This window comes from Chrysemys picta, chromosome 1 (genome assembly GCF_011386835.1).
Source record: "Chrysemys picta bellii isolate R12L10 chromosome 1, ASM1138683v2, whole genome shotgun sequence".
NCBI lineage: Eukaryota > Metazoa > Chordata > Testudines > Emydidae > Chrysemys > Chrysemys picta.
The window spans coordinates 199918103-199945496 of NC_088791.1; the positions used below are offsets into that span (position 1 = coordinate 199918103).

Here is a 27394-nt window from a genome sequence, read left to right on the forward strand (position 1 = left end):
AACTGTATTCTGAAAGGTGCATTTAACAATAGAATTTTTTTAATAGTCCAGTTACTCTTAATACAAGTATTCTAAATAGGTTTTCTTTCAGTAATAAAATACATAATACAAAAAATTAACGAGATACACTAATAATCTGTCATGCCAAACTGCGATACCCAAAATAATAATCAGGCAATCCGACCGCTAGCCATCCTATATTCTTCAACTGGTCACCTCCTCACTAGCCTGGGAAAAATCACCCTAGGCTCTGCTGTGCCCAGGAGGACAATGAGTTCCACAGTTAAGAACTCTGCACAGAAAATGGATGCAACAATTTACAGCCACCTCCCTTTTTGGGGTGGAGTGGGGGAATAATAAAGATAACTATCCAGATGTGCTGAGTAAGCAGTTAGTAGTGAATTTTTGGCCCTGAGCCGTCCGTCCTTTCAGTTTTTATTAACTGACTGATGATACTTGCACGTACTCTAGGCTAAAAAGCTTTCAGGCATGTTTTCTAATGTGATTTCCAACACATACTGTATGTGTTAATGAGTTTTTATTATTAATTGCAATATGCTCAACATTAAATTACACTGGAAGGTAAACCAATGTGCAGTTAAGCTCTTCTGAAGAGATTTCATTAATGCTTCCCAGTTTTACGTTTCAGGTAGTTTCAGAGTAGGGCAGTGTTTTGGTTTGGGTCCTGTTATACTGGAACTTTTCTCTTGCTGATCCATCATAGCTAATCAGACCTTCCAGCCATAGTATGAGGGTCATGAATTCACTCAGGTTTTGACCTGAAGGACATGAGATGGGGATTGTATAGAGCTATTTTGTAATTAAATGGTCTATCTCCTCTTTTTTTTTTCTTTTCAGTTTTAGTATACTTAGAACTTGTTGAATAAGCGTGTTTTTAATTATAAAAATGAGACAGCTGCATCACACTAATGACCCCAATGGGCTGGCAGGGGGAGAACCTTGACTTTGGTTCCTATGTTTTCCGAGACAGATTTGTGTTTGAATGCTTTGTGTAGTCACTGTAGTATTTCTAACTAAAAATTAACTTTTGGCTTTGGGTGAAATGCAAAAGCAATCCCCCGATATACAGTGTTGGCAAAATTAATAGCATGATCATCCATTACAATACTTTGTCAAGTGCATATTCAATGCGTATATCTCAAAAGTGGCTGCTTTTTCAGTTTTGTTTACTTTCTAGAACTTTGGGGCTTGGGGTATATGTAGAGAAGTTTTGTGTCCATGGCATTCTGTTATACCTAGATCAGTTGCAAATTATTTATTCTTTATTTTCCAGGAGGAAGAAGGGTCCACAGAAGGCAGAGGTCTATCTTCAAGGAGCACTAAAAACTTACCTTGCTGAGGGCTGGGCATTGCTTATCACACATACAAGAAAGCAGTTAGCAGAATGTCAGAAACACCTTGGGCAAATTGAAAAGTATCTTCTAAAATAAAAAAACCTGGAAAATTCAGATTGGCATACCGTTGACATGCATATTTTCTTACCTAAATATGTTGGATGTGAGGCTGGAGAGAGTCCAGTCAGTAGCCAATGAGATTAGTCTGTTGATTTTTCTACAGTCCATTTGATGTCTTTGATCTCTTTATACAGGTTGTTCTTATGTTTGCCTGTTTGGTATTTCAACATCTGAGTCCTTGTGACAGAGCTGACAAAGCATAGATCATGTGATGCATTATATTAGACTAACAAATCTAGTGTACACATTTTCTGTTGGCACCCGTAGAAAAGGGTATGTTGGCCCTAAAGTTTGTATGATGTTACTTATTTTTGGTCCAATAAAAATCACACTGTACAGAGATTCTGCCTACACGTTAACATAGTGGAGGCTAAGTCCAACTGATTTTCAGTTAGGCAGTTAGGATCCTAAATCTAAGTCTCCTCTAATAATGGACCCTAGGCTCCCAAGTCATATGGGCACTTTTGAAAATTTTATTCTGTATGTTTCAAAATGTGCTCTTACAAAAAATGCCGTTGAGCTAATGATGATGTAGTCTTAATGAATACTGTACAGCAGCAAGTCCTTGTACTCCAAGAGAATATAAATTCCTTTCTTACGATTAGTTATGGTAAGTGCTGCTATCACATTTGGCAGATTCCCAGAGTGGAGTTCTGTGCACTAAATGTATGGTGTACACCAATAAACTAGAATTTAATCAAATGCTAGAGCTTATTTAATTTTTATCACAGTGTAATGTAATGCATCAATATTTTGGCCCTGCAATTCATTTATCTGTGGTTAGTAAAGAGCAAGTGAATTTTCCTCCAGTCAGTAATATGTTTGAGACAGTCACTACATTTTGGATAACTTTTTATTAGATAATCTGCAGTAAAATAAAAAGATGCTTCTGTAATGGGCTTTAGTGATAGTGAACCCTCCCATTGCTTTATTTTCTAATGGGGAATTTTTGTTGATGCTAAAGCAGCTTATCCAGTATCTGGAGGATAGAAAAACAGTAACACAAAAATGAATCACATTTCTTCCCCCCCCCCCCCCCACCAAAGTGTTTCTGAAATGGATTGTAGTCCTTTCCCCTCAGTTCCTTAACGTGGTGTGTCAGCTATCTTCAAACAAGCAGTCTTTTAGCCAGTGATGATCACTTAACAAAAGATGAGCGCCAGCACTTCTGCCAAGAAATTTTAAATTTTGCCAACCAGCAAACAGAGGGCAAAGGTGAGACTAGATTTAAATATTTGACTGTAATATTTCAGCTGATCGGATCTTTAACCTTTCTTTTCAAAGGGAGATAGCAAGTCTTTCTGATCAGAGCTCACTGCTCTGTGTTTAACTTCTGGACCACAACCCCACATGTATTCAATTATTTATTTGATTTAATTTCACTTTTATCTGACAAATCGGGATCTTTTTTCCACCTCTCTCACATAAAGCCCCTCAAGTTTTTAGGGGTGTGTGTGTTTTTGGGGGGTTCTTTTGAGTGAATTTTTTTCCTCCAGTTCTACTATAGTAGTCCTGTTTTTGTTTTTGTTTTTTTTTCCCCTATGGCTGCATCTACACTAGCATATCTTGTATCTATAATTTGCTGCTGGAGCATTGGTGTTAGTGGTGTAAGATGTAATGTAGACAGGGCACGGGCATTTTTACCACAGTGTTGTCTGCCCCCCTCTTCGCTACAACTCCCAGCACTGCTTCAGCTAGTGAAGCTCCACCAGTACTGAATTATAGCTATGAAGTTTGCTCATGTGGTAAGGTCTTTGTTTTTTCAAATGTTTCCTACCTTTTGTGGTCTATTGATATATCCTTTTCCTGCATATTGTTGTTTCTTGTTCACCTTCTCATCCCCTTAGTTTCAGCTTGTTTCAGTAGTCACATGTGCTCCTGCACAAGTTTGCCCCCAGAAGGGCAGAAAACAACATGAAACTGGTAGCAACATGGTCCCAGTTGCTTTAATCAATAGTTGCATGTAGATGTGACCTAAGTGTTCTTTAACTCTGCTAATGCCCAGTGGCCTTTGTTTGGTTGCAACATAGTTAGGTTCTGTTGGTCGTCTTCTTTGGCTATCCCTCAATACGAGGCTGATGTCTACCAAGGGGGTTCATTGGTGAGTTTTTAAGTGGCTGAGGAGCCAATTCTTGCCCTGCAGATTTTCCCACAGAAGTGACAGGTGTAATCTTGGGGGAGACATAGCTGTTGGCTGGAGGGTTGTGCCCTTTCTTCCCTCCTTTGTCGCTTCTCTGTCTCATGAGCACGTCTGTTCTCCTCAAAATGAGCTGTGGCTTGCTGTATGGTGTGGCGTCACTGTGTTCTGTTACGCACTAAGTCCTCCCAGTTTGTTGGGCTGATGCCTCCTTTTTAAGATGTACTTTCAGTATGTATTTGAAATGCTTCTGCTACCCTCGGCGAGCCCTTCTTCCCTGACTTAACTGAGAGAAGAGTACTTTGTTTCAGAAGGCAAGTGTTAGGCATACGTACACAGCGGCCAGCCCAGTGGAGTTGGTGTTTCATGACCTGCGCTTCTATACTACTGACATTGGCTGCAGAGAGAACGCTGATGTTAGTGCATCGGTCTTACCAGCTGATCCTGAGAATCCTCCTGAGGCAGCGCTGCTGGAACCACTCCATCCGCTTGAGATGACATCTGTAGGTTACACAGGTCTCACACCCATAGAGAAGTGTGGGGATGACAACTGTCTTTAAACCAAGATCTTGGTACCTGTTTGTAGATCCCTATCATTGAAGACTTGTTTGAGTAATCTTCCAAAAGTTGCGCTGACACAACGGATCCTGTATTCAATTTCTGTGTCAATGCTGGCTGTTTGTTAGAGGTGGCTGCCAAGGTACAGAAAATGGTCCACATTTTCCAGGGGTTCTCCGCTGATGGTAATTTGTGGAGTCCGAAGAGTAGTTTGTGCAGGTGAGGGCTGATAAAGTACCTTGGTTTTCCTGATGTTGAGAGAGAGAGAGAGACCCAGGCTGGGATAAGCATCTGGAGAAAGATTTAGGGTGCTTTGCAGGTCGGCCTCTGGGTGTGCAAGAATGATGCAATCTGCATACGGTAGGTCAGTGATGCCAATTCTCGTGATCTTTTTGTTTGGCGACATTGAAGATTGAGGAGTTGGTCAATACGATACTCAATCCTGATTCCATCAGGACGGCAGCCGTGAATGAGAATCGGGATCACAGCAAGGTAAATGGAGTAGAGTGTTGGAGCAATGACACAGCCCTGCTTGACACCGGTGCAAATGGTGAATGGTTCGGTCTCTGAGCCGTTGCACAAAATGGTGGCAGTCATCCCATCATGGAGTAGTCTGATGATGGAAATGAATTTCTGTGGACAGCCAGACCTACATAGCACCTTCCATAGGGCATCATGATTGATAGTCAAAGACCTTGGTTAGGTCGATGAATGCCATGAACATTGCTGGTGTTGCTCTCTGCATGAACTGGTGTTGCTCTCCGCACTTCTCCTGAATCTGTTGTGCCACGAAGGTCATGTCAATTATGCCTCGGGATGGCCTGAAGCCACACTGTGATTCGGGGAGGAGTTCCTCGGGAGAGGGGAGGAGACAGTTTAGTAGGATCTGGGCAAGAATCTTTCCTGTGATGGAGAGGAAAGCAATACCTTTGTAGTTCCCACACCAAGTTTTGTCCCCTTTCTGGAATATTGTAACAATATTGGCATTCTTAGTCAGGTGGAATTTCTTTGCAGGTCCAGATTTTGTCGAGGAGTTGGCAAAGTTTGTGCTGGAGCATTGTTCCACCAGCTTTAAAAACCTCAGCTGGGATGCCATCTGGGCCTGGTGACTTGATTTTTTTTGTTTTTGTTTTGTTTGTTTGAGTGATGGAATCCCAGACTTTGTCAAAAGATAGAGGATCAGGAAGATGTTCCATTGCTGGGCATTGTGGAATAAACTTGATGGTGTCTTCAGAGACGGTTGGCCTGTGGATTAGTAGGCTCTCAAAGTGCTCCTTCCAGTGTCGTTTAATAACTGCATTGTCCTTAAGGAGGGTGGAGCCATCCTGAGAACGTAAGGGGGTTGGGCCTTTGGAGCTTGGCCCATATATAGCTTTTGCTTGAAAGAAGCTTCTCATGTCATCGTGGTCTACAAAATCCTGGATCTCAGAGGCCTTCTCTTGCCACCACTTGTTTTTGATGTCACATAGCCTACTTTGGCTTTAAGCAGATGATAGTCCTCATGTTTTCGTTTGTTAGAGGAATCATTTTGCCAGTTACAAAATGCATTTCTTTTCTGTTGAATTAATCCTAGGATTTCCTCTTTTTCATCAAACCAGTCTTGGTGCTGATGAGTGGAATATTCTATGGTTTCAGCACATGCATTGTGAATGGTGTTTTTAAGTTGATCCCAGTGCTCTTGAATGTCAGTGATGTCAGGCAGGTTAGAGAGTTTCTCAGATGTTGCTGGAACGTCTCGCGGCTGGCTTGGTCTTGAAGTGCTTTGACGTTGTACCGCTTTCGTTTAGTCTTTGGGTGTTTGTGGTGTGGTGGAGCGAGCTGCGGGTACATGACTGATCTTATTAATCGATGGTCTGTCCAACAGTGATCGGCACCTCTCATAGCTCGTGTTATACGGACGTTGGTATAGTCTCAGGGTCTGACTATAACCTAGTCAAGGAGGTGCCAGTGTTTTGGACTGAGGATGTTTCCAGGTGGTCTTAAATTTGTTACTCTGCCTAAAGATGGTATTTGTGATGAGCGGGTCATGCTCCACACATTTGCTGAGAAAGAGAATACCATTGGGGTTTACATTTCCCACCCCTTCTTTGCATATTGTGCCTCTCTAGAGCTGGGAATCCCGTCCGACTCTGGAATTGAAATCTCCCAGGAGGATGAGTTTGTTGGCCTTAGGTTGGTTTTGAGGACTGCATCGGGAATTCTATAAAACTGCTTCTTATTGTCTTCCTCATCATAGAGTGTTGGGGCGTATGTGCTGATGACTGTGGCATATTGGTTGTTACTAAGCTTGAGCCAAAGAGCCATGAGACGCTCATTGATCCCCACGGGAAGCTCCAAAAGCTGACTGGCGATCTTATTTTTGATGGCAAAGCCAATCGTGTGAATGTCTGTCTTTTCAGGTGGCTTTCCTTTCCAAAAGAAGGTGTAGCCACCTCCATCCTCTTTTAATTGGCCCTCATCGGCTCGGTAGGTCTCTCAGAGCTGCAATATCAGTGTTGAGTCTTGCCAGTTCTCTGGCAATTATGGCAGTTCTTCTTTCTGGGCATTTGCTGCGCTGAGAGCCCATAAGGGTGTGGACATTCCAGGTGGCAAAATTCATTGTTTTGTATCTCTTGTTTCAGCCGCAGAGTTGAGTGATCCCACTGGATACGGCCATCCAGTCGGAACAGTGTGAGACCGCCTATGTTTGGGGCACCTTTTCTAGCCCCCTCCCCATTTGGGGTGATCAGAGGGGATCCTGAAAAGGCCTGGTCAGTAACAGCCGCTGCTGCCGAAATGCACTTCTGTCTCAACCAAGGACAAAACAACCATAACATGGCTGCCGCCTGCATGCAGATTTGTGACTAAAGACTCCCAGAGATCACTGCTCTGTCCTTCCCTGCCGCTCGTCCATCACTGCAGGACTTTGTGCTGGTGTGAACCCTTTGGCAGAGGCCTGTGCGTGAAATCTTTTAACGTGGGGAAACTGGTGTGCAGGCAGTAACCACACGAAACTTGACAGGAGGAAAACCCTGACCCAGTGGCAAGGAGATCCAAGACAACTAGGGGCCTCTCTCCTTGAGGGATGCAGCCCTCATCCGCCTTCACAGCTGCAGAGTACTAGAAGGTCCTCTCTATGCACACGATCCACTGTGGGGGTCTTTTTGAAGTTTGGACCATGGTTAGTCATGAGCCTCATCTCAGACCTGCTCGCCAAGGGGTACCCTACCAGGAGTATAAAAGCTCCGGATGACATAGCTCTGAGGGTCTTTAGCCCATGCAAGCCTCTCCACCATGACAAGGTTGCGGTCCATCAGAGAGGGGTTCTGTCTGTACCACAAATTGGAACCATGTTGTAACTGTAGTATAGACAAACCCAAAGGGTTTGTGATCTGGAGTCACTGGAGATGTTACTTGTATAGAGAAATGTTATAATAAACAAGATGGTTCCCAATTCTTTGGGATTTTATAACTGTTTTAAGAGAGCCAAATTTTGAGCCCTCAGTTTCTGCTTCTATGGAATTAGGTGCAGCTCTGTGAGTAGAGGATAGGGCCTGATAGGATCTGTAACTCTGAATTTCCTGAAGGCTTTTGCAGGTTTGTTGTACTGTCATGCAGTGGATTCTTTACTATAATGCATAATTCTGTTTCATTTTATAACCCATAATAACTCTCTATCTAAATTCTGGTCTGTCCACTTTTTGTAATGGTATTAGGCCGAGAGAGACTTTTGGAAGCCCTTCTTAGTTCATGCATTATTGGCAATAGTGGATGATGCACTAATTAACATGTTCAGTTTGAGTACCAGAAAGGTTCTTTAGTTTTTCTGTTTTTCCTCACCTTTCTACTTCCCTGTTGCCTCTACCAAGGCAGCCCACAGTTCATCTCTGACCATCTTACACTCCCTGATTTACCTTTCTGCCTCTGGATCCCATTCCCTGTAGCTCTGAAATCATGCTCTGCAGACTGTTGTCCTGCCTTCTCTAGTGTCAGCCTTGTGCTCCCCTCTGGCTAATGGCTTTTCTTCTGACTGCCTTGATAAATATTTGATTTTCTCCTCTACTCCAGCCTATACTTTGTCCTCAGAAGCATTTACTATGATTTAAACTCCGAGCACACTTCGCCGCAATTTTTTCTGAAGATATACTGCTCATCTTTATGTGCATATTTCTTGATGTTCTGCTTAGATTACAACAGTGAAGACACCTTGGAAATACCATTGATGTGTCATGCTAGACCTGCTTCCTAGTTGAAATTTTTTTTTAAGTGTCTGTCACTGTTGTTTTCTGGCATCTAGCAATGATGTAAGAGTGAGGGGAACCTGACCTGGTGTAGATAATGGTTCCAGGCACCACTCTGATCACAACTATCATGAGTTTGCATTTGCTCCGGTGGTATGTCCTCTGGAATATTTTTTTCTGTCATATTAAATTAACTGTTCAGGTGTACAGAAGCATAAAGAATAATAGCCCAGCATTAGTCTTATGATACTGTGCTACACTAGTAAGTGATTCTGAAGAGGTTCAATGAATAACAGATCTTGCTATGGGTACATCTACACTGCCCCCTTGCCCCTGCAAAAAAGGTGCTCTGAGATCCGCTCCCCTCTTTGGGTTCCAGAGCCTGGGCTCCAGCCCAAGTGGGAATGTCTACACTGCTATTTTTAGTCCTGTATAGCAAGCCCGAGTCAGTTGAGACATGTACTCGTTGCCATGAGTGTGGCGTGTGTTTTTTGGGGGTTTTTTTTTTTGCGGTGTAGGTGTACTATGTAGCTTAAAAGCTATTGACACGAACAGTTCTTTTGTCAGATTTTCTCACTACAATAATTGTATTTGAGGCAGAACTAAAGTTGTAACTTTAAAATATATTTCATTTTAGGCATCTAGAATTTAAACTTTTTATTCCGTTTAGCTTAAGAAGAAGGTGATGTTTTTTGTCACTTTGGAATGGGCGGGGACATAGTTTTTAAAATTTCTAAACTTTTTAAAAAATGGATTGCTGTAAAGGCTAACCTTGCATTACCAAAAGCAGAGTGGAGTAAAATACCTTGTTCTTGTCTGTACTTCCAGGTCAAAAGGTTATACTGTCTATGCATTCCTTTGCACAGCTGAAAACTCTACATTTTGACCCTCCAAATGCTGTTATCCATGTGGGTGGAATGTTGTCTATTGAGCTGACTTTGCTGAGCCAAATGCCCGTCCCAGTCGAAGTGGATCAGATTGCCGTCAATGTCCACTTCAGCATTGAGAAAAGTAATTACCGGAAAACAGCTGAATGGCTCACTAAACACAAAACTTCCAACGGTATTATCAGCTTCCCAAATGAGGTTGCAGGCTTCCCTTTCTCAAGAAATAACTTGCCAGCACTGGAGTTATATGAAATGTACGAAAGGAGCCCTTCGGATAACTCTTTGAACACGACGGGAATAATCTGCAAAAATGTGCACATGCTACTGCGAAGGCAGGAGAGCAGCTCTTCTCTGGAAATGCCCTCAGGGGTGACTCTAGAGGATGGGGCTCACATGTTAAGATGTAGCAACTTTATACTGGAACCAGGGGTCAATACAATAACATTCAGAACTCAGGTATGTTTTTACAATTGAGTGAGCATAGCACTCATGAAAGAGAAGATCTAAAAGCACTGATTAGAGAAGGGCGTAGTGCTGGCAAGTGGTATCCAGTGTTGCTCCCCTGCCACAGCTTTGCCAATGCAGCTTAACCTCTTCCTGGCTCGCCCTTGTTGCAGACCTTGGCCTATTGTGAAGAGAGGCTGCTAACTCTGCTAAATTGTGTGGTTGGTTCTCTGATGTGCAGAAATGGGAGACTAGAATGATCCCACCAAACTCATTAAGTCATTTTTATTTATCCAGTTATCACTTTAATAAAAATAAAACTTATCTAACAACTAGAATTCAGATGAGTATTACATCTGTCACAAACTGCGATGTTCATTGTCCATCGTGTTCTAGAAAAGGTAAGATTCTTTTGTTCCATAGTCAGACTTGCTCGAAGTAATGCATAAAAGGTTCCAGGCGGGGAGGTGTTTTTCTTATTGCGTTCTATTACAGGTAATCTTTTTTCCAGAGTCAGTATCAGCCAGTTTTAGCTGTAGCAATACATAATCATGTTGGTGGTTGCTCATTTCCAGAGTATGGTGTGATAGCAGCTATAGTAATCATTGCATACAAAAAAAATAAGAATATTAAGATTGCAAAGTCAACCACTTGCTCTTAGGAAATGTCAGAATTAAGGTTGCTTGTGTAACTTTTTAATTCTTCCCTGTGAGTATGACAGTCTTCAGCTATGTTACCAATACTCTTCCCCAAAGGACCTCAGTCTCATTCATTGCAGAAGATAGAAGGTGTGTAGTGATTGAAGGAGAGAGCTGCAAGAAGAGAGAAATGTGTATATACAGTTAAGCTCAGGGCCGTCCCTAAGGGGGTTCGGGGCCCAGGGCAGAAGTGACTGATTCGTCTCTTCGGGACTGACTGCACTGGCCAATCCACCAGCCCATGGGGTCCCCCAAAGCACGGGGCCCAGAGCAGTCGCCCCGATTCACCCTACCCAAGGGATGGCACTAATTAAGCCAATTGAATGCTGCCAGGAAAACTGGTTGTGTTCCTGCCTCTGCCACAGATTTTTTTTTTTTATATATATGATGCTGGGCAAGTAACTTTAAACCAAAATTCTTAAAGATGGTCACTACTTGTGTGTGCTTTATTTTCTGGGTGCCCAACCTGAGATCTCTGGGGCCTGATTTTCAGAAGTGCTAAGTACTCAGTTGCAGCTGAAATCACTGAGGGTATGTACACTGCCATTAAAAAACGGCAGCTGGCCCGTGCCAGCTGACTCGGGCTTGTGGGGCTATTTATTTGCATGTACACTGCAATTAAACAGCCCCTTAGCCTGAGCCCGACACAACCTGAGAGCTATTACGCTTCGTACCTCTAGCAGTAAGGCAGTATGGACTGGAGGAATGAGTGTATGGGGTTGGGAGTTAGGAGATCCTGAGTTCTAATCCTGGCTCTGCTACTCATTTGCTGTGTGGCTTTAGGCAAATCACTTTGACTTTTTTGGTGTCCCCACTTGTAAAATGGGGATAATAGTTACTGACTAGCCTGACAGGGTATTGTGAGGAATAATTTGGTATGTCTATATAGCATTTTAAAATATTCTGAAAAATAGGTATTTCAGAATGCAGCCTCTTGCAAAAAATTTTTGCCTTAATCATGTGCTTCAGTTCCCTGTCTGTATATTAAAAAAAAGTCTTCAGACCTCCAGAGAGGGGTGTGCATTAAACTTGGATACTACAGTGATGAGCAAACTGTAGATAAACCACGAGGAAATGAATAATTCTGTATTCAATACAGTGTCTAGATGGTGTGCAGTAAGTAAAGCAATGCATTGAGTATAAAAACAAATATTGAATTTTTGCCTCATTTCCTGAGCTCTGCCTGTCCTGTATACTGAGTGAGGCAATGGTCCTTGAATAAAACCGTATGTGATTTTGTAATTATACACTGCCTCATAATACACTGAATTAATTTTGACATTTCCTAATGTTTTAGTAGTTAACTTTGCAACCTTATACAGAACTGAACAAAAGCAGAACTATAGATTATTTTAAAAATTGGAGGTTTTAACAGTGCTGGTCACTGAATTTTTTCCAATGTTCTCATAATGACCTGTGTGTTTTACCCCACTTCTCCTGAGACTCAAATTAATCTTTTTTTCCATCCCCTTCTTTCATTGTCTGTCACCATCTCAACATCTAACTTTTCTATTTAGCCTACAGGCTAAGTGCAGTCTATGCTTTCGTTTTTCAGTCTGCAGTATTAAGACGGCAAGCACTAAAGAGTGCTTTTTTGCAAGAGGCTGCATTCTTCTTGCATCTGAAGAAATGAGGTTCTGACCCACGAAAGCTTATGCTCCCAGTACTTCTGTTAGTCTCAAAGGTGCCACAGGACCCTCTGTTGCTTTTTACTAAAGAGAGAGGTGCTCATACAGGGGCAGGCTGACACTGTGAGCCTGTATGGGTAGCACTTATCTGCTGGAGATGTAAGTTCACATTGGTGCAGCAGGTGCTTGAACTGAGAGCTGGCAACCGTGTGATCTGTGCACTACCTACTGGTCTAATTTTTAGGTTTTTGAATACCTCCTGTGAGTCAGTGGCTGTTACATACCACTCAGACAACCCATATCTAGTAATAGAGGCAGTGCAATGCGATTTGGAGATTTCAGAGGGCCACGTGGCTGCAGATGCAGTTTCATATAAAATTGGATCTAAGTCTGAAGAACCTGACTGGGAGAAGGCTGTAGGGGATTAGTGTGTGCAGTGTTTTTGGCTTCATGAGTGAGGAAGCAATCTACTAAACTCTGGAAGCAGAAAGATGGAATATAAATGAAGATACAATTTACTACTTGAACTATTTTTTATATCTCATACTATGTACATTTCTGGTGGCCAATACTGAAGGAGGGAGGGTTAACTTCCTAATTCTCCTGTTTTCAAATCTCTTCCTGTAGTGAAGGAACAGCAAGAGGGGAAATTGTGTTGTTAGATTCCTTCATGCTGAGTGTTGCATCCAGCATTTATCCTCTTCTGCTAAGAACAGAGTTTTAATTTCTAGAACTTTGACAGTATCAAGTAACTTAGATATCACTTGGTGATACTTTTCTTAAAAATATATTAGAGGTGGTATGTTTATTTAAAAAAAATTGAGTGCACCTACTGTAGGATGATGGCTTAATATTTGTTACATTATCTAACAGGTCAAGAGATTAAAAAATGGGATTATAGAAACTTCTCTCACTTGTGTAGGATGAAGGCCATGTCTACGCCAAGCATAGCTGTACTGCTGTAGTGCCATAGTGTAGACACTTCCTATGGCACTTTCCATTGTTGTCGGTAATCCATCTCTTTGAGCTGTGGTAGCTAGGTTGATGGAAGCATTCTTCTGTCTACTGAGCTGCGTCTACACTGGTGCTTAGTTCAGCCCAGTTATGTCAGTTGGGAAGCAACATAGCTATGCCGATCAAAATTTTAAGTGTAGGCCAGCCTAACAATTGCATTGAGGGAACAATAAAGGGAAAAGAAAATGCCCCCCTCCATATGGGATGTATGTGCACTCTGCTTTGTTTGTAGGTTTTTAGACCGAGCATAGAACTTGCTTCATGCTAAATGTGCAGCAGTCTCTTAGCCATACTCCAAACTGACCCTCTTTAAATGTATTCATTCTAAAGTTTTATAGCAGGTCAGAAGATGTTTTCTGGGTTCTTTGGGTCTGTATTCCCCTCTCCTATGACTCCTAAAAATTGCTTAGGTTTACATTACATGAAATCTCCCATGACATTAGCACATAATATGCACTAATGCTTTTGTCTATTTACAAGATGGGAAAAAGTTTTGAGAAAACACTCAGATGGTAAGGCTTGTAGGATTGTAATTTGGGGGCAGGTGCAGTACCACTAACTTACAACTGAAACATTTTGAATTTGATTGTTCACTGTCAGACAAAAAACAATTGCTTCAGGCCGCATAAGGTTTGTGTATTATGGGTTAATTCCACATCAGATGTGATGTGATATGGCGCGCACAACACAAATCTGTACATTATGCTCAAGAAAATAGGAGGATTTTTTAGAAAACCTGCTCTATGTGAAAAATTCAAAATACTATAGATTTGAGAGGCCAGCATTTTCCTTCTGTTTGGGTGTTCATATGCCCTCAGTGCTTTTGACAGGATAAATAGCTGTATCATTTCAGTTTTTTGTTCAATTGACTATAACTGCTAGTTTGATTAAAACTAAAGTTCATTCCAGTGCCCAAAAAATTCTAATTCTGCTGTGAGAGCAGCCTATGACATTAACAAAGATTTGTAGCACTTTCAATGCTGTGCAGTAAGAAGTGACAAAGGGGTGGGGGAGAAACCACTTCCAAACCTCAAATCTTGTTTATCAGCAGTGACTAACACATTATCCTTCACCAGGGATAGAACTGATGCATCTTCTGGAAGCACACCTACAGGTGTACCATTTTATTATTTTTTTATAATGGTGCTATCCTATCATAACTAGCCACCTTAAGGTAGAGTTGGTGGAGAGTTTGAGATTAAAATATATTCATTAATAGGTGTCCACACAATGTGGAAGAAAGTGTGAAAACATCATAGGCTTATACTGATTGAAGTCTGTGCCTTGCACAGTGTGGGGTTTTATGAATGCTAGCCAAATAAGCACTCCGCTGCTTGTGACCTGGTAAAGTCCATAATATCATAGATGATCATATTCATTATATTTTAATGTATGTAGCCCTCACTTCAAATATATATATGTATGAGATATAAATAATCAGCAGAGTGGGTTGCTATGCTAGGTACTTTGGGTAACAGAGTATTTCAATTGACAGCACTTGACTTTATTCTTCAAATGGACAACATTCCTGACCCCCCTGCCCATTATTAGGTGTGGTCCTTTGCAGTTATTAAAATTGCATTTGGAGCACTTGAGCAATTTCATGAATTTTTTTTTCTTAGTTCTTTTTATTCACCTAGTTGTTCAGATAAAAGCATACAAGTTAGAAATGGGCTGAGACATGTATTTGTCCTTCATTTGTCAGAAGTTCAGTGGAGAAAACAAAGGGTTTTCTTGAGAAATGTAAAAATAATTGCTAGGTTGAAAATCCGCTCTTCAGTTTCACTTTTTATTTTTCAAAGGCCAAAGAACCTGGGACATATACTCTCAGGCAGCTGTGCACGTCAGTGGGTAAAGTGCACTTTGTCCTTCCTCACATTTACCCAGTTGTGCAGTATGATGTGTACTCTCAGGAGCCCCAGCTAAAAGTGGAGCCATTGACTGGTAGGTAAACTTGTAACACTAAGAATGTGTTGATTGTTCGTGTTACTTTCTCACTACATGACATGTTTCTTACTTCTCATTTCATCTAAAACAAGTTACTTTGCTCTGTTGTCTTTTGCAGCTTCCTTTTAAAACTACTTCTATTGAGAACATATGAGTCTTTAGGCTTTAGTGAGTCTGAACACTATCAGTCCCACTTGTCAGGTGACATGACAACTAGTATTTGATTGCGAATTTCAGAATCTGGCTTAGTTGGAGTGCATATATATGTCTGTATCCTTTTGAAGGATCAAGTGGGGTTTGATCTTGCATCACTGGACATGTTGATGGGGAGAATAGATAGTGATTTGACTGCACCATTGTGAATTTCTTACTAGTTTTGTGACACTGTATTGGCTTTGGTAATTTAGCGAAATCCCTTTACCTTGCACACTCACCTACCAAAGAGGCTTTGATCTAACTCCCTTTAAAATGAACAGGAGTCTTTCCTTTAGTGATTCGCTTTCCACTGAATTCAATCTAAGAGCTTTCTATAGAACCCGTCACCATGTTTAAGAACATTCCTGGTAAATTAGATTTTACCAGTGAGGTCCCCTAGGCTTCATGAAGTCTTCTACTCCCCCCCCTCCCCCCCCCCTTCCTTAGTAGAAGAGGCTCTGCTCGGGCTGTATCTCTAACACACATTTTCCCCCTTCTTCCTATATCTTCACATATTCTATATCATTCTGTTTAATATGGGAAAGCTGTCTCAAAGAGGTGGTCACACTTTGAATTAGTCTGACTGCCTCTGGAAGCTTGTTCCACAGCTGCACCTCATTGATTGAGAATGCTTTGACTTCAGGTGAAGGGAAACAGTGAAAATTGCCCAAAATTGAGTGGCTGAAACTCTCCCTATTTCTTGGACAATTTCTTAGAAACCCACTCCATAATTGAGCACCAAAAAGTAAAATTTTCCAGTTGATGTTAAGATGTACTTGTGTGAAAAATGAGCTGTGAATGTTTATTTGTAAACTCCTAGCAAACATTAGCAGCTAATTGTAACCATTTAATAACTAGAGTGCTGGAATACACTGGCACTGTTTGCTTTCTTTTTCTTCAGACAGCCTTTTGGCTGGTATTCCTCAGAGGGTGAAGTTCACAGTGACTACTGGCCATTATACCATGAAGAGTGGAGATACTCTGCAGCTCAGTAACGCCGATGCCATGCCTTTCCTGTACCATCCAGAGAGCAAAGCATTGATCTATTCCAATACCAAGGGTAAGCAGCATAGCCAAAATCAATTATCTCTTACCAGACTGTGAAAATGCAGAAATCCTATAAGCATGATGTAAATATTATTGCATGGCAGCAAAGTGGTCTATAAGATGTTAGAACATTTGACAACATTGTTGTCAGTAACCATCAATTAGGAACTGGCAACTCAGCATTTCAGAGCACAAAAGCTTCTGGAAGTCCTGGCCTTTTTCTACAACTGTTTTGGAAACTGTGTACATGTGACCAGTTAGTCTTCGCTACTTCAGGTATAGGTCTTATCTCAATAATAACAGAATAGATACATTCTGGAAAAGATTAATTTACTGTCTGTGGGCCCTTCACTAGGAAATTTAACTTGCCTCTTAAGCAACTTTTAAATGTAGTATATTTGCAAGTGGCACCACACAACAGAGGAAACCTTAGTAACACTTTCACCTATGGCAGGGAAGGAGATCATGGGAACACCTTCTAGGACCTGGAATGAAATCCAGCTACAGGGTTCGCTGTACCACCCTGTCTAGCTTTGAATTTGCATATTTTGTATAAAACAGAGTTGACTACTTAGGCCTCCTGCATACATGAATTCATGGTTGAGTTCTCATTGCATTTGGTCTAATTATTGAGGCAATCACTTGCCTCAGGAAAGAAGTATGAACTTTCAGTCAACCAGATTAGTCCTGGCAATACTGCTTTTTATGGATAGAGGTCAGTGTAGGGAGGAAGGAATAGTTGAGGATTATTAGAGGATTTGAGTGAATTAGACTATTTTGTGTTGCCATTGTGAGACCTTACCTGTACAGAGGCTTTGTACCATAGCAAAAATTATGTCATAATTATTAAGCAGCTAGGATGTTTTTATAAAGCAATGGTTAGTGCTCAGGAAAGTGAAGAATTATTTGCCTTTCTCTAGCCAGTGTTTCATTTAAGCAGGTCATATCCCAGCTTCTCCCAAAGCTCTGCTAGTGCATCTCACCCCTTTCCTTCAGTTTATATGTAAAAGCAAGAAGCAAAGACTCAGTAGTTGAATAAAGAGAGATTAAAAATAGGATAAATGTAGGCATCCTGTATGAAATTCTTTAAGGTACATCACTAATGCTGGTTAAATCCTCATTATCAGTACATAGTCTCGTGTTATCAGTAATGAAGCTTGTGTAAGATTAAAGGAATGAAGTAATAGGATGTGAGGAGTCGCAAGGACTAGTGGTGAAAAAAGGATTGGGTAATGGGGCAGGTGAGGACTGAAGGAACATTGATAAGATTCAGACTCATCATTAAATTGCTCTGTCAAGAATTTTCTTGAATATTGAAATGGACTACCAAGGAAGGTAGCCAGTAGCCCTTCAAGAAGAATTAGGGAAACACTAGTAGAAATAATGAAGGGGAAGGTTATTCATGATGTGGGGTCTTTGACTTGATCTACACTTGAAGGTTATGTTGGCATAGCTACATTGGTCAGGGATGTGAAAAAACCCACATGCCTGACCAACATGGCTATGCTGACAAACACCAGGCATAGACACAGCCATGTTGATGGAAGAATGTTTCTGTTGATGTAGCTAACATCATTCGGGGAGGTGGTGTTCCTACATGGACAGAAAAGCTAGTTCTGTCAATGAAGGTTGTCTCTACATTGCGGGGCTCTGCCAGCCTAAGCTTCATAATGTATTTGTAGCCAGAGACTTCATCAAGGAAGCCAGTGTGGAGTTCTTGGAGTTCTACAATGAGTCCTATGGCTGCAGTCCTCGCTGACAGGGAGGTGTGGGTTATAGACACTATAGGTACCAAGCCTTTAGGGCTCCTTCTTGATGGAAGAAGGCATTTCTAGCCTTTCAGTAAATGATCTCGTGACTTGATAACTAGAGATGAAAAATGGAGGTTGTGAAAGGGAGGAATATTTCTAAAATTACTTCATATTCTACACAATTGTAGAAAAAGTCTCAGAATCATCATTACTGATCCAGTCTTCTGAAAAGATCACAAGCATCACCCTGCCAGTGGCTCCTGCATATCACGTGATTGAATTTGACCTAGAAGTTATCTATTTGCCATCAACCCCAACAGCTTCAGTGGAAAGTGAAAATCTGATAAATAAAGAACTGCACAGGAAAAGCAAAGAGAAGCAGAAAATGGACAACTGCATGGCTACAGTTGACCAAAAAGTAAGATGACAAAAAAAGTTAATGTTTGACCACAAGTGCTTAAATTGACCAAAATATGGGTGAGAATAACCTACTTGTACAGAACACCTTCTAGCTTAAAGGATATGAAATCACTTCAGACTGTATGAAATAGATGCAAATATACATGTACAGAATATTTAAAGTATATACAAAAATATACAGTGCTTTATAGGTGGATGAGTCTCCCTTCACCAAATACTAGCCTTCTCTGAGGTTTTGAGATTCTGTGCCAATAACACAAGTTGGAATTTGGCCAACAGGCCATAGTTATCACCCTTACTTTAGTTTTAAGTACTATGGGATCTTTAATGACTCCAGTGATCAAAGCCTCTCTTCTGATCCATCAGAAAGATGTAATTTCTATCTATATAATATCCCTGCACCATTCTGGTACACTGCTTCAGTATTAAGAGAAAAGAATGTTCGGATTAAACCAGTAACACCACTTCCTTATATTGCTGGGACTTAATTTGAGAGCTCTATCCCATGTTACTGATTTTATTGCCCTGTGTTTGAAATTGTCTGCACAATGTACTGGCACTCTTACTTCTCACATGCTTAACTCTTGTTAAAAGAAACTACAGGTTGGTTTTGGAAACTAGTGGTGGGGGGCATTTGGTGTTCATAAAGAATATGAACATATATGAAAAAAGTTATTTCACTTAGTGTGTGTACACTTAGTGTGTGTACACATTAAGGGAAAATCTGCATTCAGTTCAGGAGGAACTTTTTTTGAAGCTCTGTGCTGAAGTTCACAATGCAGATCCATCATCCCTTACGTTATGAAGTTAATAGGTTTGTTCCCTTAGATTTTGTCAATCTCAAATAAAATTACTATGTGGTTATTGCAATAAGATGCCACTGGCGACAGGATTGTTCTCGCTTGACATTTGCCAGCCCTTGAAGAAAGTACTCTGAAAAGGCAGATTCCATGGATAAGTCAGCTTAGGGGTTGAGGTCAGACACACCAAGCTGTAAGTGCGTGTGCACACACGCATGCATGCAATCCTCTTCCCACCTTACCAAGTTTAGTTGTTTGATAAATCAATTTTTTTTCTCCCTTTTGGGTGCATTAGGTTTAACTGGTCAAGACCAAGTTTCTGGGAAATGTTTGAGTATTTGGAATTGGAAAATAAAGCCATTATGCAAATGTATACCATGAATAAGAATTCTGTTTCTTTTCTCCAGGTAACCATTGATTGTCCATGGTCAATTTACTCCACCATTATTGCATTAACGTTCAGTGTACCTTTTAATGCCAAGCATTCCTTACTGTCAGCTGGCAAACGGTAATGTAGTCTTTAAATATTTATAGTCTCTTTCCTCTTAGAAAATGTTTGTAGAAGTTGATGTTCTGTATGTAATCTTTCCACGTAAGCTTTTATTTTTTGTAAGTGGGTGGTGAGTTTTGCCACTTACGAAATGCTCATTCTTGGATTCACCCATTATTCTCCCTTTCACACTCCCCCAGCAGAACAACAAATACATTATTGGTGGTATATTTTAATCACATAGTGATAGGCTAATTTTCTCCATCTTTTGGTTTCCATGTTAGAACTCAGTAAAAGCAAAACTACATATAAAAAATAACTGTACTATAGACCTACTTCTGCAGACTTTCAGATTAGTAATTAAGCAGAGAGGAAAAGAAATATGCCTGTCATTTTTACTGTTCTTGCCTGAGTGTCACAATTAGAGAAACTCTATAGCAAGGATTAAATGTTGTTGTTATATACATTGTATATAATTGTACGTTCAATATGCTTAATTTTCAGGAAATACGTACAGGTTTGTGTACAGAATTTGTCAGAACTCTGTTTCCAGCTGTCTGACAATAACCTAAAAAATTTTGGTAACTGCATAGATCTACAGCTGGTACCTCTGAAGCCAGAATCCCAACAGGTAAAGATTCTCCTTGGTGGTTCATTACCTTTTAGGTATGCAGAATAAGATGAATGTACCAAGGCACAAATGAAAAAATTGACACTTGTATTGCTGAAATGCTTAGTATCTGAGTGAATGGCTTTCGTCAGAGATAATATAACATGACTGACACACCCAAATGCAAATATTCAGATCTTTGCAATCTCTGAAAAGCAGATCAGGGTGACCTTCCACTCAAGGGTATTTTGGGAGCTAGGTCACTCACTGCAATAGACTTTCACATCTGCAGACTCAAGATAAAATCCTAACCCAGGTCAAATTATTAGTTTTTTCTTTGAACGATGTCTCTATGGATGCTGCACTGTATGTACCTGGGATCGGAGATCCTCATTAGCTGTGCGTATTGAAACACACACACACACACACACACACACACACACACAACCCCCTCTCCCCCCCCCCCCCCCCGCCCCATCTCATGCCGTGAGCGACCTGTATATATAGCACTTTGCGGTCCAGCCACCCCTGAGTTCTTTCTTAGCCACCTTTGGTCTGGAATGGAATCTGCAGAGGTGCCTGCCTGTCCTTTGACCTATTAAATAGTGCCTTACCTGTTAGTAGTTAGTTCTTTCCTTCCTTGTCCTCTCCCGTAAAAAGATAAATTCCTTCCTCTTATCCTCCCTGTTAAGCTCGTAGCTTAGGACATAGCTTTCCAGTCGAGAAGAACAGGGAGCAGGAAAACTATCTCTCACCCTTATGCCCAGATCTCTCTGGTTTAAGAGATGAGTTACCTGTGGGACAACTTTCCAATAACCATGGTTATCTACAGTGCAGCCGCTGCCTGGGAGAGGGACATGTCCTGCAGAAGTCTATCCATTGCCATAACCTGACTGCCAGGGCCAGAAAAGACTGGGACGTCTGGCTGCAACTTCTCATGGTGAGATCGTTGCGTCCAGCATCAGACCCTGGCCTGGACACTTCCCCCGCGCGGGTCTCATGCTCCGCTAGGTCATTCTCCTACCCTCAATCTCCATGTCCTAAGAGAAAATCTTCCCTTTCTCATGCTGATTGGAAGGAATGGGCTTCTCCATCACCCTTTGAGACACCACCGCCTCCATCCTCTGCAAGGTCAATAGCCTCGACATCTTCGGGGATGAGACATAGATTTAGGGCCATCAGAGTACCTCCAGTACCACAGCTAAACAGAGGTCTAAAGACCCTACATGGGCAGACCTTCAGACGTTGGCACTGTCTCGGCACTGGAGACTGTGATATGAGACCATCAAAAATGGTGCCCACTGCCCTGACCAGATCAACTTTGGGCACCACGACATCAATTAAACCATCTGCATTGGTGATGTCCATTTTGGCACCAGCCAAGCTCTCGGCACTGACTATACCTTCGGCTTTGAGCAAACCCTTGGCACCAAGCAAGAACTCTGCTGCCTGCTCAAGAGAATGCACCTCTCCCTCAGCACCGATATGTTAAACACAGCAACCAGCAAGAAGCGGCATTACACACCCTTGGACATCAGATGAGCATTAGCCTTTGACCTGGACAGAACTAAAGGAAAGGTGTGGACATGTCTAAGCAACGCTTTTCCAACTGGATCTTGCAGTGTGTACACCTGTCCTACCAACTATACAATTGATGACTTCCTCCTGGAAGTAAAGCACATTCCACCCTCCCTCTCTGCACCTCGATTACCTTTCTCAACAGTGTCCCGATTGCTGACATTTGCAAAGTAGCCACATCGGCATCTTCTATTATGCATGACTCAGCATCTGATACTGTACTAAGACACGCTGTCCTATCATCCGCATTAAATGCCACTCCAAAGCCCCAGCCTTCCAACTAGGGGCACTACTTTATAGTCCCTACAGTGGAGGCATCCATAGGGACATCACTTGAAGAAGAAGAGATGGTTAATCCGCCCTGTGCAGTAACTGAAATTCTTTGAGATGAGTGTCCCTTTGGGTGCTCTACTACCCGCCCTCCACCCCTCTGCTTCAGAGCTGAAAGATGAGTTCTGCGGTAGAGAAGGAACTGGGTGGTGGTTGGATAGCACAGCACTTATATATACATGATGCTCATAGTGCGAGACCGGGAGGTGCATGTGTGCAGTCCAATGGAAACTGCTAATGAAGATCTCCGATCCCAGGCGCATGGTGTGCTGCCGCACCTATTGTGGAGCACCCGAAGAACCTCAGTTCTCAAAGAACCACAGTTACTGCACAGGGTGAACAACCTTCTCGTTGGTCTCCTAATCCCTTCTTGTTCCTCTTGCAAAAAAGCTACCACATAGTTTGGTGGTTTTGGCCATTCTGTGGTCAAGAATGGCTAAAAAGTGGAGTAGCTCAGGAGCTGCACACTAGAATTGAGATGCAATGACAAAACAGTGCTCTGTAATAGGTATCAATCTGCTTTGTGCCTGGTTTTAAGACAGTCATGTTTTGTGTATTTTCCTGAGCAGCAAACTTAATTTTTATTTATTTATTTTTAACTTTTTTATATTTACTCTTCAGGAAAAAAGTTATCATGCCTGGAATACTGATTCTGGCAATGAAACTTTTCCCTCCTCATTGTAACAATCTGAGCCAGTACATGTCTGGGGATTTTAGATTGTGAGAACTGTTAAATGGTTATAGTTTCATGGTTTGATGAATGTATAAATAATATAATAAAAGTTCTGGAGGTCATGTATATAACAAGACTATGGGTAAGAATTCCCCTTCATTAGAATAGCAGTATAGAAAGCTCCTGGTATTAAGACACGAGTTCATACTATGGATGAATAATTTTCTTTCAGCACATATACAGTAAGCAGTCAGTATTCTTTGTGTGGGAATTGAAGTGGACAAAAGAACTTCCCCCCTCTTTGCAGTGCCAGTTTTCGGTTAGCTTTTGTCCAGATACCTCTGAAGAGCAGTCATTCTTCTTGAAGCCGTACACTTACGAATTCCAAGTGGAAAATTATTTTGTAAGTATTTTTATCTACATATAGTGTATCTTAGACTTAAAGGGGGAAGGAAGAATCTATTTGGGTGATGGGAAGTCCAGGGATAGGTCTCTGTTAACTGTAATTTCTTTGAGTGATTGCACACGTCCATTCCACTTCTGGGGTGTGTGTGCCCAGTGCACTGAAGCTGGAGAATTTTTACCCACACTGGTAGGTGCATGCAACCTCCACATACTACTAGCTGATGGCATAAAGGGCAGAGCTGCTCCTACCATTCCCTCAGTTCCTTCTCACTACCTATGGTCAGCCAGTGTGTGTCTCATCATACAACTTTTCCTTTTCTCGCAAAAAACTTTTCTAAACTTTTTGTAAATAGTTTGTATAGTTAATGGTTCTTGTTTTTTTTCTTTTTTATTGCTGTTTGGACTTCTGCTTTGCCTCAGGACCAGGGCATGCCTAAGTCCCTGGGATTTAAGCACTGCTCTGGCTGTAATAAATCTGACTAGTATGGGGCCGTATGGCTAAATTTTTGTGTACAGACTTACTTTTACTTGGCCTAGTCAGGATCAGGCAATGATTACTGAATTTGGTAGCCAGAACCTCACTTCAGGTGGCCTTGGCTGGTGCAGATTGTGACGAGTGATGGCATTCCGTCACAGTGCATCACTTTTCCTAGCTGCAGTCATCTGGGATATCAACAGAAGTCCAGTAGATGACTGAGGATCTTCCTTTTGAGGACTGTAACTTGTTTTCTGGGAAGATGTACAAAATTCTGTGTTCCCTAAAAGACATTAGGGCTCTACCCTTAGGTTTCTGGTGACTTTTATCCCAGATCCTAAGAGGAAACCATTTCAGACTCAGCACAGACCTCTTTTTCTATCCAACAAGGCAGCCTGAGCAAATGAACACACCATAAGTTCCAAAGAAGAAGATGACCTCCTTTTGCTTTATTGAGACAACCTGTGCTATCTAAACAGTCTTATTTGACTCCAAAGTCAAGGCAAAGTACCACCTTGTCAGTGTCTAATATCTCCTGTCCTCCCTTTCGCAGCAGACTATCTGACTTCCTAGCTGCTTGGTTGCTAACTGGTAACCGATAACTGGTCGCTAAGCACCATAGAACTGGGATATGCCTGCAGTTTCTCTCTGACCTCCTGGTCCTCCTCCCTCATCTCTCTTCAGGGACCAATCGCACAAGACTGTTCTTGTTCAAAAAATGTAATATTTTTTTATAGCCAGCGGCCATAGAAGTTCCACCCTCCTCAACATCAGGGAAGAGATTCTATTCTCAATACTTCGTTCTCCCAAAATCCAAGGGAGGCCACAGACCTAATCTAGTTTTGCAGAACCTAAACAAATACATAATAATGAAAGTTTTGCATGGTTACTAGCCTGTATTATCCCATACCTAGATCCTGACGATTGATGTGTTGCCCATGATTTAGGGCTTGTTTACACTAATGTTTGCATGTCAGCGGAATCCGCATAATTAGTCTGCAGCAGGCTAGTGCCCACATCCCAGCTTACCGCAAACTCATCCTTTGTATAGACAAGCCCTTAAAGGACACTTACTTTCATGTGGCCATTCACCATAACCACAAGAGGTTTTTAAGGGTTTGTTGTGGAAAAAGTTCATTATCAATTCTGTCGTCCCCTTCGGTCGGTCTTCAGCCTCTCAAGTCTTCACAACATATAGGGAAGTGGTGGTGAAACATTTCAGGAGGGCAGGTGGCAAGTGTTTCCATACCTAGAAGACTGATTCAGGAAAGATCCAGGCAAACAGGTAGAGGTTATCATCGAGAAGATCCAGTCCTCCTTTAATTGCTTAGGCCTGTTGATCAACGAAGGCAAGTCAGTGTTGCTCTCCATGTAGACCAGAGGTGGGCAAACTTTTTGGCCCAAGGGCCACATCTGGGTGGGGAAATTGCATGCAGGGCCATGAATGTAGGGCTGGGGCAGGGGTTGGGGTGTGGGAGGGGATGCGGTGTGTAGAAAGGGGCTCAGGGCAAGGGGTTGGGGCAGAGGAGGGGTGCAGGTGTACAAGGGGGCTCAGGGAAGGGGATTGGGGTGCAGGAGGGGGTGCACAGTGTGGGAGGGGGCTCAGGGCAGTGTTGCAGGGAGAGGATTCAGGACAGGGGGTTGGGGTGCAGGAGGGGTGCGGGGTATGGTTGGGGTGCAGGTGGGGTGTGGCAGAGGGTTGGGGTGCAGGCAGGAGGCTCAGGGCAGGGATTTGGGGTGCGGGCTCCGGCCCGCTGCCACTTACCTGGAGCAGCTCTGGGATGGCAGCTGCATACACTGGGGCCAGGGCAGGCTGCCTGCCTGCCCTGGCCCTGTGCCACTCCGGGAAGCGGCTGGCACCATGTTCCTGCGGCCCCTGGGGGAAGGGGGGCAGAGGGCTGAGCGCGCTGCCCTTGCCTGTGGGTACCTCCCCCAAAGCTCCCATTGGCCAAGGTTCCCCGTTTCCAGCCAATGGGAGCTTTGGGAGAGGTACCCACAGGCAAGGGCAGCGCGCTCAGCCCTCTGCCTTCCCTTCCCCAGGGGCCGCAGGGACGTGGTACCAGCTGCTTTCTGGAGCGGAGTGGGTGCCATGGGGGTGTCAATCCCGCGGGCCGGATCCAAAACCCTGAGGGTCCGGATCTGTCCCGTGGGCTGTAGTCCCCTGGTGTAGAGGATCAAGTTTATAGGAGCAGGTCTTGATTCCAAGTCACCAAGCCAGAGTTCAGGCAATACTGGACCTGTGCAAGGACCTCAAGGTCCATCCTTGTACAACAGCGTGCCATCCTTCAGCTCAGAAGCATGTGGGCGTGTTTGAAGTCTATACCATCGGTCTCATCCCCTGCTGGACATATTGACTCAGATACAGGTGGATGGACTCTGCCAGTGTATGCAAAGGGGTCTCTTTTCCCCTGACTCTGCACTCCAGGACTATGGTCATGGATGCTTTATCCTTCACTTGGGGGACTTCCAGACTCGGGGGCTTTGGTCAGATCAGGAATTCTCTCGACACATAAACGTGTGAGAAATGCAAACAATTCACCTGGTTTGTTGTTTTCCTTCTACAAATCAAAGGATGCACTGTGCAAGCTCATGGAAAATGCTGCTGCTGCTATGTTCTGCTTGAATAGGCAACAGGTGCCAAGTCAGATTGCCTTTGCCAAGAGGCTGTAGATATCTGGGATCTTTGCATCAAAAATGTTGTCATACTCAATTCTTCACACTTCCAAGGTGTTCAGAACCATGTGGCAGATCATCTCAACAGAACAATTAACAGGAATTACAAATGGTCCCTCAGAACACACATTGCAAAATCCATTTTTCAAGCTTGGGAAAAGTCAGAGAAAGATCTGATCACTATGTAACTGAAGAGGAAGTGTTACCTGTTACCTTCTAGAGCAGGTCACAGCCCAGGCTCTATCTCAAGCTATGTCTACAGTACAAAGTAGGGGTGTGATTCCCCTGCTTGCGTACGCAGTCATGCTAGTGCTCATTGAGCTAGCTTGACTATAAATAGCAGTGAAAATGCAGCTAAGTCTTGCCTCCGTTGCCACTCCCGGTGCTACCATGGCTACATCACTGTTTAACTCGCATTGCTATGTGTACCTGAGCAGGGGACTCTCGCCCCTAGCTCGTTGTGTAGATGTAGCCCTCTGCTTTCTTTTTGTTGTGGAAGGACATGCTGCTGTTTACATGTCTTCCCTATTCTTCTGATTCCAAAGGTGGTATTCAAGCTCACACAGGATCACAATACTCTGATCCTGATAGCCTCAGCCTTGACAGCATTGTTTCTCAACCTACTGATTCTTTACAGCCAGGATCCCATGACTCTCCCTCAAGACAGCAATATTTTACAGGACCACGGCCAGATGCTGCTTCCCAGTCTTCGCAGTCTTCATACGACCAGTTGAATGCTCAGTAGCTAACACTTGAGGAAACTGCATGTTCCCTAGAGGTTCAGAACATTCTCTAAACAGCAGAAAGCCATCCACCAGATACATTTACATGATGAAATGGAGATGTTTCTCTCTGTGGTCCCAGCAGCAGGGTGGTACTCCTACAAAGTCCTCTCCTCAGCTTATTCTGAAATACTTTCTCTAAAGGAAAAATGGATCT

General features: G+C 42.6%; 1 protein-coding gene across 2 annotated transcripts in view; it reads left to right on the forward strand.

Annotated features, from left to right (window-relative positions):
* The window catches only part of TRAPPC10 (trafficking protein particle complex subunit 10), a 92030-nt gene that overhangs the window by 50550 nt on the left and 14086 nt on the right, over positions 1 to 27394 (forward strand). The window contains exons 12-20 of one of the 2 annotated variants that reach the window (XM_008176459.4): positions 1295 to 1435; positions 2578 to 2690; positions 9219 to 9733; positions 14864 to 15005; positions 16105 to 16263; positions 18190 to 18419; positions 19629 to 19729; positions 20216 to 20342; positions 23135 to 23305. In XM_008176459.4, coding sequence (XP_008174681.3) covers positions 1295 to 1435; positions 2578 to 2690; positions 9219 to 9733; positions 14864 to 15005; positions 16105 to 16263; positions 18190 to 18419; positions 19629 to 19729; positions 20216 to 20342; positions 23135 to 23305 — 1699 coding nt within the window. The remainder of the gene's footprint in view (positions 1 to 1294; positions 1436 to 2577; positions 2691 to 9218; positions 9734 to 14863; positions 15006 to 16104; positions 16264 to 18189; positions 18420 to 19628; positions 19730 to 20215; positions 20343 to 23134; positions 23306 to 27394) is intronic. The other variant, XM_065578336.1, reaches the window with a different exon arrangement.